Genomic DNA, 11,152 nt, shown 5'->3' with positions numbered 1-11,152 from the left:
TATATATATATATATATACAAACACTCACATTTCAGAAGCTCAGCGTAAAGTTTTTTTTTAAAAAGCTAATAGAATATGAAAATCAGATTTTAGCTTTAGGACCCCGTTAATACTTTGTTCATAAATTTACAAGAATTAGTGATTGAATTATAGTTTCATTAGACATTTAAGTTAGTGTTTCAACTATTTAATTTGTTATGATTATACTAATGGAACAAAAATAAAGAACTTACTTTCTGGATACAGAAGCTCGTAAATAAAAGATGAATTCATTTTCGCTGGTGGTCCCAGTGAAGAGGCAACCTATAAGCTAAAATATTATGTTCTAAAATATTGAAGCATAAGATAAATAATTGAAACTGATAAAGCATATATGTATCCCAGGAACATTCGATGGTTTTTATGTAGGATGATCTTGGTGGCCAAATCATTCACTGGAATGACCTAGATAGTTCTTGAAACGGGTGGATCCTAGAGAAGTTCACCCCGTGGAGAAAGTTAACATTGAGGGATTCAAACTATGGAGCGCTTTTCTGACAAAACTATTGGGAACCTATTTCCCAGATTGCTGCTATAACCCCTCTATTTTGGGGGTCAGAAATCCAAATCCGTCGAAAAGAAAAGGTATGTTTATGCAGAGAAAGTACGTTTTTGTGTCGATATTTGAGGTAACCCCCTCAAGCCATTAAGATTTAGTCCCATAACTTGAAGGTCTGATCATTAGATCAAAAGTTATTCGGGACCGTTATTTTCTATTTTTTTTGCTTTCAGTACAATTATTTTTTATTTTATTTTATAACCATCGTTGAACAGCAGACCTTATTTTTCGGATTTACGACTATTAATGTTCAACTCCGTAGCCTGATAATTTTGAACCCAATCCAGAGGACAAGGGAACTCCTGGATCAAGTAGTGGGAGAAGTTCGTCTTCGTGGAGGACTTTTTGATGGAACTTACCCGCATTTGCGTTACACGGAGAGGAAGACCACGAGAACCTACTACTGAGGATATTTCACGTCAGCTTCATATGCTACGGACTGACGGTTAGCCGGCATGGACTATGATTGAATGAATTGCGAAATAAATAAAATGTGAAAAAGACGCTTTTTGCATAATTTGTGGCGAAAATCAACCGGCTAAAAGAAAAAAAAAAGCACAAGAGGAAAAATTAAGCACTTTTTAAGTGCACCTTTAATAACGAAAATAAGCAAATTTTAAAAACGATACGCACCCCGTAATTTCATAAACATACTCTAAGTTCTTAAAATGTGCCCCCAATACCCTAGTGGGACAAACTTTGAATGTAAGAGAAAGAAAGAAAAAAACTTACTATTTATGATGTCTTGTAAGAAATACAATGAATGGAAATGGATTTTCAGTGTCAGCAATCGCAGACATAATTGTTTTCCTCCTAGACGTCAACAGGAAAATTGTTCCTAACGATGTCGTAATAAAAGGCATTGCTCTCTAAATTGATTATTTTCAAAAGAAAATTGTGGAAGGAGAAAGAAAATCGATTACATAAAGCGGAAGTTCTATACTAGGGAGTAAATGATTTACATTATTTCGATGCGAACGTCCGAATCGGTTGATGTTGCGCTTATTCGACGCCTTCTATAACTGAAAGACTTTCATACGCTTTCTGATAGGTAGCCCGATCTGACCACTATGAAAGTAAACCATTTTAAGAAAGATTTAATAGAAAATCTAGTAATAAAAAAAAAGCAGTAGCAAATATATGTCTAAAAATTTTGTTTAATTTATGAATATGATTGGTTTGTTTTATTTATTAATCACTACAGATTCAATTCTCAAATATAGATGATAAATTTCTGTCAAGTACTTTTAAAGTAGAATATGCTCACAACTGGTTCACTTTTTAAATAGTCTGCGCAGACTACTTATAAAATACCGTGTGGTGGCTTTCTAATGTAGGGGATGATGGTATAAATCAGGGATGGGGAAACTACGGCCCGCGGGCCAAGTGTGGCCCGCCGGAGGATTTTATCCGGCCCGCGGATAGAATTTTTATTTGCCGATCAGCGGCAAATATAAACAATATACATCCATTTTATTGTCGACTATGTTTAAAATTATTTCTGTTTTTCCTTTTTTAACGAAGTACTGATGACATTTTTACTTTCTCTATTTTTGTTCTATAAAACATAAATTGATGGAAATAGTTAGAACAGACAGCTTCTGTTGGCAAAATGTTGAAAGCAGAAGTTCTTTATAGAATAGCCGTAGATTGGCTCCAACTAGCGTTTGTCTTTCTCGAGGAGCTGACTTATGGAATCTAATATAGGTAAATTGTACTTCACATTTGGCAGACTGCGCATTTTACGCTCCAACGAGCGGACAATCTAACAATCATCTGAAGCAGTTGTTTCTAAATATGCCTAAGTTTGACAAATCATTATCAAAAGAACTAGCTTCCAAAATTTAAAATTTTACGCCCAGAAAATCAGTGCTATGTTAGCTTAATCTTATATACGTGAACAAGCGAGTTTTCAATTATGAACCGTAGAAAAAATTGTTTCAGAAGTAGACTAACAGAAAAGGATTTAGCCTTGTTCCTTAAAATAAGCACATCTCACTTCGAACCTTAATATAAGGAACTTTTAGAAATGAAATCGCAATTTCCTTCATCCCACTAAATATTTAAATTAAAACTTGTATATCGCTTTTTTTTCTTTCTTAAATTTTGAAGATCTTACTTGGCCCACCAAACATTTTTTTTCTTGATTTTTGGCCCTCGACCAAAAAAGTTTGCCCATCCCTGGTATAAATGAATGGCGCGTATATTTTGTCACGTATATATTTTGTTTTGTACTGTCACGTGTATATTTTCTAAAACAATTTTTTATTAAAAAATAAATTATTTTATAATTGGCGTAGAAAAGCCGATCCATTTTTGAGTTAACGAGCATCTGTGCTCAACTTCGTAGCCTTGTAATTAAGAATCAAACCCAGAAGAAGGGAACTACTGAATCAAGCATTATTGGGATAATCTATGCTTGTTTTCTGATGAAACTAATCCGCATGTTTTTACATGGAAAGGAAAACCTTTCCACGGTTAGCCCGACGGCAGGAGAATTCTAACCCACGATCTTCTGAGGATACTTCATTTTAGCACTGATGGTGCCGGGTGCAGAATTCGAACTTAGGCCATCTCATTGGGTGTTCTATCCCTCGTGGCTCATACCCTTTTATTTGACGTTAGAGTCAATATATAAAAATTAAAGGGAAAAATAATTCTCTAGTCGGTATGGCGAGTCGAGTCTTTGGCTCATAATGCGGTGGACAGGTAATTATAAAGACACCGAAGTTAAGCATCAGTTTGTAAGCGGGTGATTGATCAGCCTGCGTAAGAACCGAGGATGTGTAGTATCCGTTCTCGTTAAACTGTTCTACCGTAAAGTGCTCGATGGTCGGGTTACCAAAGCAGGGGAGCAACACCCTCTGCAGAGGATCCAAATTGCGTGTCTTCGGAATAGAGACGTTTCCTACGCCAATAGCCCAGCCCTAGTGCGACGTAAATAAAGCACCTCTACCTACCCAGATCATGACTTAGTTAGTAGTCAATTCTAACATTCAAGGTTGAAATAAATCAAAGCATGGTTCAGGAGTTTACTCAATAATTTAATTCAGGAAAACGATCGAAAAATTGGTTCCCTTAATATTAATAATTATTTTGTGTATTTCACACCATTTTTGGAACTGTTTATGTTTGTTAATCCAAATACTTTAGCTCACAATTATGAAATGACTATTTCATGCTAAATAAATTTTTTACGAATTTAATTTAATAATGGCCGTAATTATTTTAAATTGTAAAGCATACACAATTTTATTTTGTATTATTTTATAGTGTATAATGAATGAAGCACACAATTTTGAAAACGGGACTACATTCGACTTCACTGCACCTTTTACTCCATAGCACTATGGCTTTGATTCAATATTACATAATCATCTCTTTCATTCGAGTCGTGTTGGAGGATAGAGCATTCGCCTTCCAATGAGGTGACCCGGGTTCGAATCCCAGGGATGACTGGTAGATACGAATTCCGCATCCAACTCGCAATGACCACATTGCCAACGTAAAATATCCTCAGCAGTAGACGGATCATGGATAAGCTAACCGTGAGAGGTTCTCCATGTAAAGCAAACGCGGGTTAGTTCCATCAAAAAGTCCTCCACTAAGGCAAACTTCTCCGAATACTAGATCCAGGAGTTCCCTTGTCTTCTGGATTGGGTTCAAAATGACAAGGATACGGAGTTGAATATAAGTAGTTGTATACTCAAAATGGGGTAGGCTGCTCAACGACGGTTATAAAATATCTTTCATTCAATAACCCTATTCTTTTCATTCAACAGCAATATATCTTTCAATGTTGACGTCAGTATACCTGTTATTTAACATTTATATCTTTCAATCAACATGGCCATGTCTTTCAATTGACGTCACTATATCTTTAAAAAAAAGGTGCAAAATATAGGCTTTATTAGATTGCGAGAAATAGCACTTGATAATTTTTAGTAATTCCTTCTCATTAATTTAATGCAATAAAATTATGCAGTTCATAATTTATGGATAGGTAATTTCGTACATGTTTAGAAGATTCTTTAAAAAATCTTTACTTTTTATAAATAGATGAAAAGTGAACTGATCTTCATTAGTGTTAATACAGATGATTTGAACGATGCTGAAAAATTCTCTTAACAGAAATTGTGCCAAGACAAAGGGTATTTATCAAAAATTTAATAACAGGCAACTGTCTACCTTTCAAAAAATGCTTATGTCAGAAAAAGCACGCAAAATTCTACAATGCCTGTTTCATTTCCCGATTCTAATTAACACTAGAAAGACTGAAACTTAGTATAAAATTACAATGCCCAAATGCAGTTAAATTGACTGCATTGTGAAAGAATAATTAATGTGTAAAGAAATTTGTTTAAAATTAATTTTTAATATTTTTCATATTACTTACAGTTGTATAACAAGTTATTAGTAAATATTAACAATAAAAAAATGTACTTCAATTGGAAAAAAAAAATTGCATTATTATTTATACATTTCTTGCAAATGAAAAAGCAGTCAAAATGACTTTCTTGGGCAATCTAGTGTTAAGAGAAAATTTCTGTATAAAATAATAACATTTCGTTGTTGTTCCCAATATAGCCTCCAAATCCAGGAGTCCTTCGGCAAAGCCACACACCAAAATTGGTTGCAAAAAAAAATGTGCGCTAAGGTAGGTAGGTACTTTATTTACGTCGCACTAGAGCTGCACAATGAACTATTGGCGACGGTCTGGGAAACATCCCTGAGGATGATCCAATAACACACCATCGCAATTTCGATCCTCTGCAGAGGGGGATAGCTCCCCTGCTTCAATAGCCGCGAAGCCGAGCACCTTACGGTAGAACAGTTTTAACGAGAACAGATACTACAGACCCTTGGTCCCTAAGCAGGCTGATCAAAGTGGTCATCCACCCGCTTGCCGAAAGCAGCCAGTGATGCTTGACTTCGGTGTTCTACTGGGAACAGTGTCTTTACGATCAGTCCACTGCGGGACTAAAACTTAAAGAGGTGTTTCTTTATTCTGAGATATTACTGATTTGTTTCTTTATTCTGAGATACTGCAGACCCTTGGTCCCTAAGCAGGCTGATCAAAGTAGTCACCCACCCTGCTTGCCAAAAGCAGCCAGTGATGCTTGACTTCGGTGTTCTACTGGGAACAGTGTCTTTACGATCAGTCCACTGCGGGACTATAACTTAAAGAGGTGTTTCTTTATTCTGAGATATTACTGATATGTTTCTCTATTCTGAGATACTGCAGATCCTTGGTCCCTAAGCAGGCTGATCAAAGTAGTCACCCACCCGCTTGCCAAAAGCAGCCAGTGATGCTTGACTTCGTTGTTCTACTGGGAACAGTGTCTTTACGATCAGTCCACTGCGGGACTAAAACTTAAAGAGGTGTTTCTTTATTCTGAGATATTACTGACTTATTTCTTTATTCTGAGATACTGCAGACCCTTGGTCCCTAAGCAGGCTGATCAAAGTGGTCACCCACTCGTTTATTGACCACAGCCAGTGATGCTTAACTTGGGTGTTCTACGGAGAGCCGTGTCTTTACAATTAGTCCACTCCGGGACTTAAAACTTAATGAGTTGTTTCTTTATTCTGAGATATTTCTTTCTAATGCTACGTTTTACGACTAACTTACTTAAATCAGTGTCTAAAATTATTAACCATTTTAGAATTATTTCTGTTGTGAATTACATTAATATTATACTATAAATTTTGCACAATAAGATGCATGCACAAATTAAATATCAGCCTGTTTGGTGAGTGAAGATATTAAATTATGGCTGTGAGCTCACAAAATTTGATATAACAATATACCTCCACTTTTGATTGTTATTTTAAAATAATTATTACTAAACAAAATTATTTATGTTCATTAATAGATCTTTATAGAATCATAAGAGAAATATTTGGACGTGGGGGTACAAACATAAGCATACAGAACTTTTTTTTAGTACATATATTTTAAATAAATTATTTCTTTTATAGAAAAAATTGCTTTATGCCAAATTGTTTGTCGAGTGCACTATCCCCTGAGCCCCCACGGCACAGCTCACATGGAAACTAAAAAAAATAATTTTTTAAATCAAAATAAATTTAATCATTTTTGAAAAATAATCAAAACTTCGCTGTATTATTTTTTTGGGATAAAGGTAAAAAACTTTAACAGAAATGTTTAAGACAATAAAAATATGAAGGCAATTAGGAATATTTAAGATAAAAAAAAACTAACGGACAGCTATTAAAAAAAAAAATACTAAAGTTGGAAAGTTAAAAAAAAAAAAAAAAAAAAAAGAAATAGCATCTGAATTCCTAAAACAAAAATTTATACCTAAAAATAATATTTCTTGGAAAAATAATTATCCAAAAAGCATTAAAATAGATGTCAATTAGAAACACTTTTAAAAATACAGTGCTATCATAAAAAAACAGAGATTAAATACAAAATACAAAGAAGAAAAAAAAAATCAATTTTAATTTTTAACAGAAATTTTAAAGCTAAACATTTCAGTTTTCCAATTACTGTATTTTCAAAAAAAAGTAAAGATTAAAGTCTAAAAGAAACCCTCTTAATTGCTGCCTCATAATGAAAAACATCCATGAGTCTTTCAGAACATAAGTTGACAAGTTTTAGAATTAACAAATATGTGTAAAAACTATTTATAATAATGTATAGTAAAAAATACGATTTTAGCTTATTCCTTATTAAATCTATTAAAATTTCCCTCCAAAAAAATAAAATTCGAATTAATATTTTGCCGAATATTTGGCCAACCGAATATTCAGGAAAAGGGACGAATACCGAATATTCATTGTATCCCTAGTTTGTATTATTTTTTTCATTTTAAATCCGTCGTTGAACAACTCAATTTTTTGGGTATACTACTACTAATGTTCAACTTCGTATCCTTGTAATTTTGAACCAATCCAGAAGACAAGGTAACTCCTGGATCAGTACCCCCAGAGGTATTGATTTGTTATTGGAACATGGAAGACTTTGCGACTCGACAGACTTAGCATGCATCAGTCATCATTTACCACACGAATAGTCTTGGGCCGGCTGGGATCTGAGATGTTTTGAAGTACAACTCATTTTCGAATTTATATAAAGAAAAGAAAAATTAAGTTTGTTTAATAAAAGCACCACACATTAAAAATTTTTTTAAATTAATATTTAATTAATATAACAGATATTATACATTAGGTTTTGAATTGCAAATTTAATACTTGTAACTCAATATAACAAATTTTCAATCACATTCAAATATTTGGTAGTCATCCAAAACTATCATCTCCTATGTTGATACCTGGAAAAAGAAAACAATTATTTATTTAAATAAGTTTATAAAAGTTAAAATAAAAAAATAGGAAGACAAGTGGCACCTAAGCTAAGTAAAAATTCTGCAATTAAGTTATAGCATCTTTTTTAAACATATGCACGACTTAACTTTGTTTTTATACCTTTGTTCTTAACAGAAAACATGCTTAATTATTGAAAAAAGTCCTATGTCCAGAGAAATTTTTTTCTGTTGCATGATATATATAATATTTTTAAATTTGCACATTTTGACAAAAAAGGCAGTTTAAAAAAAAAGCCGTAGCCTGTATTCGTATTGCTTGAAATACACAGGGTGGGGCCACTCGAATCAGGTTTCAAATTTCCCTGATTTTTCCAAGTAAAAATCTTAAAATTTTCAGGTCAGCATATTTTTTGTCTCCATAAAGTGTAGGATGGGTACAAGAAAAGTGTTAATATTATAAAGTATTTTATTTAAAAGAATTTTTCATAATAAATCATCTTGAAAAAATAATTAGACTAAATTTATTCTAAGCAAGATTTTGTTTTTTAATGTTTTTGTACAACATTAATTTTTAAAAAGTTTAGATGGACGGAAAAAATAACATGTTTAGATTGTAGAATATATTGTTTTTATTGAATAAAAAATGTTTTAATGTGTTACTTTAAGTAGTGGCAAATATTTTCAATAAGCAAAAGAAAATAATTCCAGGCAATTATAATCAATAGATTTTTATATTTATTTACATTTCAATATAGAGCCATTTTATTTTGTACTATATCCAAACAGTTCTCTTTCTAAAATTCATTGATCATATTTACTTTAAGCCAATATCTAAAGTCAAAAATTTAAATAAGGTTTTTTGTTAATTAGCATTATTATTTCAAGAGATATTCAGTATTCAAAAATGAAATTTGCTAATGCAAAATTGCCGAATTTCTTTTTGCATATTCAATAGAAAAAAACTAGATAAAACTCTTCAAATTTTATTCTTTGAAAGCAAACTATTTAAAGAATTCAGCATTTTGGTTTAAATCAGTTAATTGGTTTGTTTTTACAACTGGGCGATTCCATGGTGCCGGACGTAAAATCTGAATATAAATTTCTAAATTGTATAAAAACTGATTGAGATATGTTTATATTAAATTTGTTGTCGGAGGTAAATCGCATAAAAGCAATTAGATTATTCATTTACAAATTATCTAAACTCTGTCAAATTGTTTGTAATTTAAATGTAAACTTGACTGAATTTTGAAGCTGCAATTTGAATAAAGAATTCTATGCAGTTCTTAACTTGTAAATATGATATATAATTTTAAATTTTTTATTTCGGTCTAGGATGTAAATTTTTCAAGCTGGATATAAAGTTAATTTAATAATAACCATTATAATGATTGAAAATTACTTACTTTTAATCTTAATATTTTTTGATTAAATATTTTCGTTAAATTTTGATTGTCCTATTTCCTGTTGGAATATATGGAGCAATGTGTTTTATAACATTTTCCCTCTTGTAAAAGTTAGTTGAATAATCACTAAATTTAATTTAAACTGTTCAGCGCATATTAACAACAATGTAAATAGAACTCATATTTTAGCAAAATTTCCTTAAATCTAACAATTTTAAAAATCCAGGAATAAAAAAAAAAACTGTTGCTAAATTTTTTTCCAGTTTTTAAGGAAAACATAGAGAAAAAAAACACAGAAAAACATGTTACTTTACATTAAAAGGAAAAAAAAAACAATATTTATTGCACTAATAAACTATAACATCTTCTGATGCAGAAAATTTAATAGCTACCAGGGTTCGGAAAAACTTCCCCGAGGGTAGTTTGTCCAACAATGTACCCGTCCTCCTTTGAAACTAACCCGTATAAATAAAAATATAATTTTCTCTTATTCATTTCAAATTTACATAAATTGCACAATGAATTAGTAGTTACTAGGATTACATTATACAATAATAAAAGAAATACTAGGTTACTAATAGTAACCTAGCATTCCTTTTATGAAATTATTTATTTCTTTTATGTAATAAATTAAATGACAAAGATCAAGTTATCTGGAATGTCAATTTTTCTGAGGGTACTGCGTTTTTTAAATTAATCAAATATGACGTCTGCCAGTTCCACAATCGAGCAAATGATTTAAAGAGGTTTCTGCACAGAAATCTGAAAGGGGTTTTCCATTTAAGTAGATGATCATAATTGCGTTTAATGCTTCTTGTTTAAGACCAGTACGTAACGTGTTTTTTTGTAAGTTCATTGCTGAAAAGCCCCTTTCAACGGCTGCAGTACTCTCAGACAGAGAAAACATCAATTCCATGGTGCGCAGTATGTAGCTGTTTCTAGATTAGAGGCTCATTTTAGAAGTGAGGAGCTAGACTCTTGTTTAGGACTGGGCTTTAAATCGATATATCGTGACATATCGATTTAACGCCTGTATCAGCAGGCCGATACTGCGACTGTCGTTCCAGGCGATGCATCAGCATGTTAAATAGTTTATGCACAAAATCTACCAAATAGCAAATACAGAGTGATCCCAAAAAACCTTGGAGAAGTATAATTTTAAATATATTTTCATTGAGCAAAAGAAAATAATTCCAAGCAATTACACATTAATAAATTTTTATATTTATTTACAGTTCAATATGAAGCTATTTTATACTGCATTTTATCCAAACAGTGCTCTTTATAAAATTCATTGATATAATTTTCTTTAAACCAATAACTAAAGTCAATGTTTAAATAATGTTGTTTTTTTTTTAATTAGAACTATTATTTTAAGAGCTATTCAGTATTCCCAAATGCAAAATTGTCAAATTTCTTGTTCTACATTCTATAGAAAAACCTAGATAAAATTATTTAAATTATATCCATTTTTTTTCTTATTTGAAATCAGAATATTTAAAGAATTTCAATCTAACTACACGGCTTCTTAGTTCAGATTAGTTAATTGTGTTTTACAAATAGGCAATTATATGGTGTCAGACGTAAAAAAAGGAACATAAATTTCCTAAAAACATTATCTTATAAACATAAAATATCATAACCTATCGAAAAACAATTTCTTTTATAAAAACTGATTATAATAAGTGCAAATTAAATGGATTAAATTATTGGAGTTGGTTGTAAATCACATGAAAGCAAAAAATGATTACTCATTTACAAATTGTCTAAACTATGTGAATTTGTTTGTAATTGAAATGTAAACGACATTTGAATAAAAAATTGTATACAGTTCTCAACTTGCAAAACATGA

General features: G+C 31.5%; 2 protein-coding genes across 3 annotated transcripts in view; both read right to left on the bottom strand.

The window, feature by feature from the left end:
* The window catches only part of LOC107437467 (very long chain fatty acid elongase 7), a 7,687-nt gene extending 6,373 nt beyond the window's left edge, over positions 1 to 1,314 (bottom strand). The window contains exons 1-2 of the mRNA XM_071185901.1: positions 1,233 to 1,314; positions 235 to 311 (exon numbers count right to left, since the gene is read on the bottom strand). Coding sequence (XP_071042002.1) covers positions 235 to 274 — 40 coding nt within the window. The 5' untranslated portion in view covers positions 275 to 311; positions 1,233 to 1,314. The remainder of the gene's footprint in view (positions 1 to 234; positions 312 to 1,232) is intronic.
* A 6,434-nt stretch (positions 1,315 to 7,748) lies between these two features.
* The window catches only part of LOC107437470 (Fanconi anemia group A protein homolog), a 75,825-nt gene continuing 72,421 nt past the window's right edge, over positions 7,749 to 11,152 (bottom strand). For both annotated transcript variants that reach the window (XM_071185356.1, XM_016049483.3), the window contains exon 18: positions 7,749 to 7,900. In XM_071185356.1, coding sequence (XP_071041457.1) covers positions 7,869 to 7,900 — 32 coding nt within the window. In that variant the 3' untranslated portion in view covers positions 7,749 to 7,868. The remainder of the gene's footprint in view (positions 7,901 to 11,152) is intronic.

The sequence above is a fragment of the Parasteatoda tepidariorum genome, chromosome 9 (genome assembly GCF_043381705.1).
Source record: "Parasteatoda tepidariorum isolate YZ-2023 chromosome 9, CAS_Ptep_4.0, whole genome shotgun sequence".
Classification (NCBI taxonomy): Eukaryota; Metazoa; Arthropoda; class Arachnida; order Araneae; family Theridiidae; genus Parasteatoda; species Parasteatoda tepidariorum.
The sequence above is the reverse complement of the archived record's forward strand: the minus strand, read 5'-3'. Positions and strand labels throughout refer to the sequence as shown.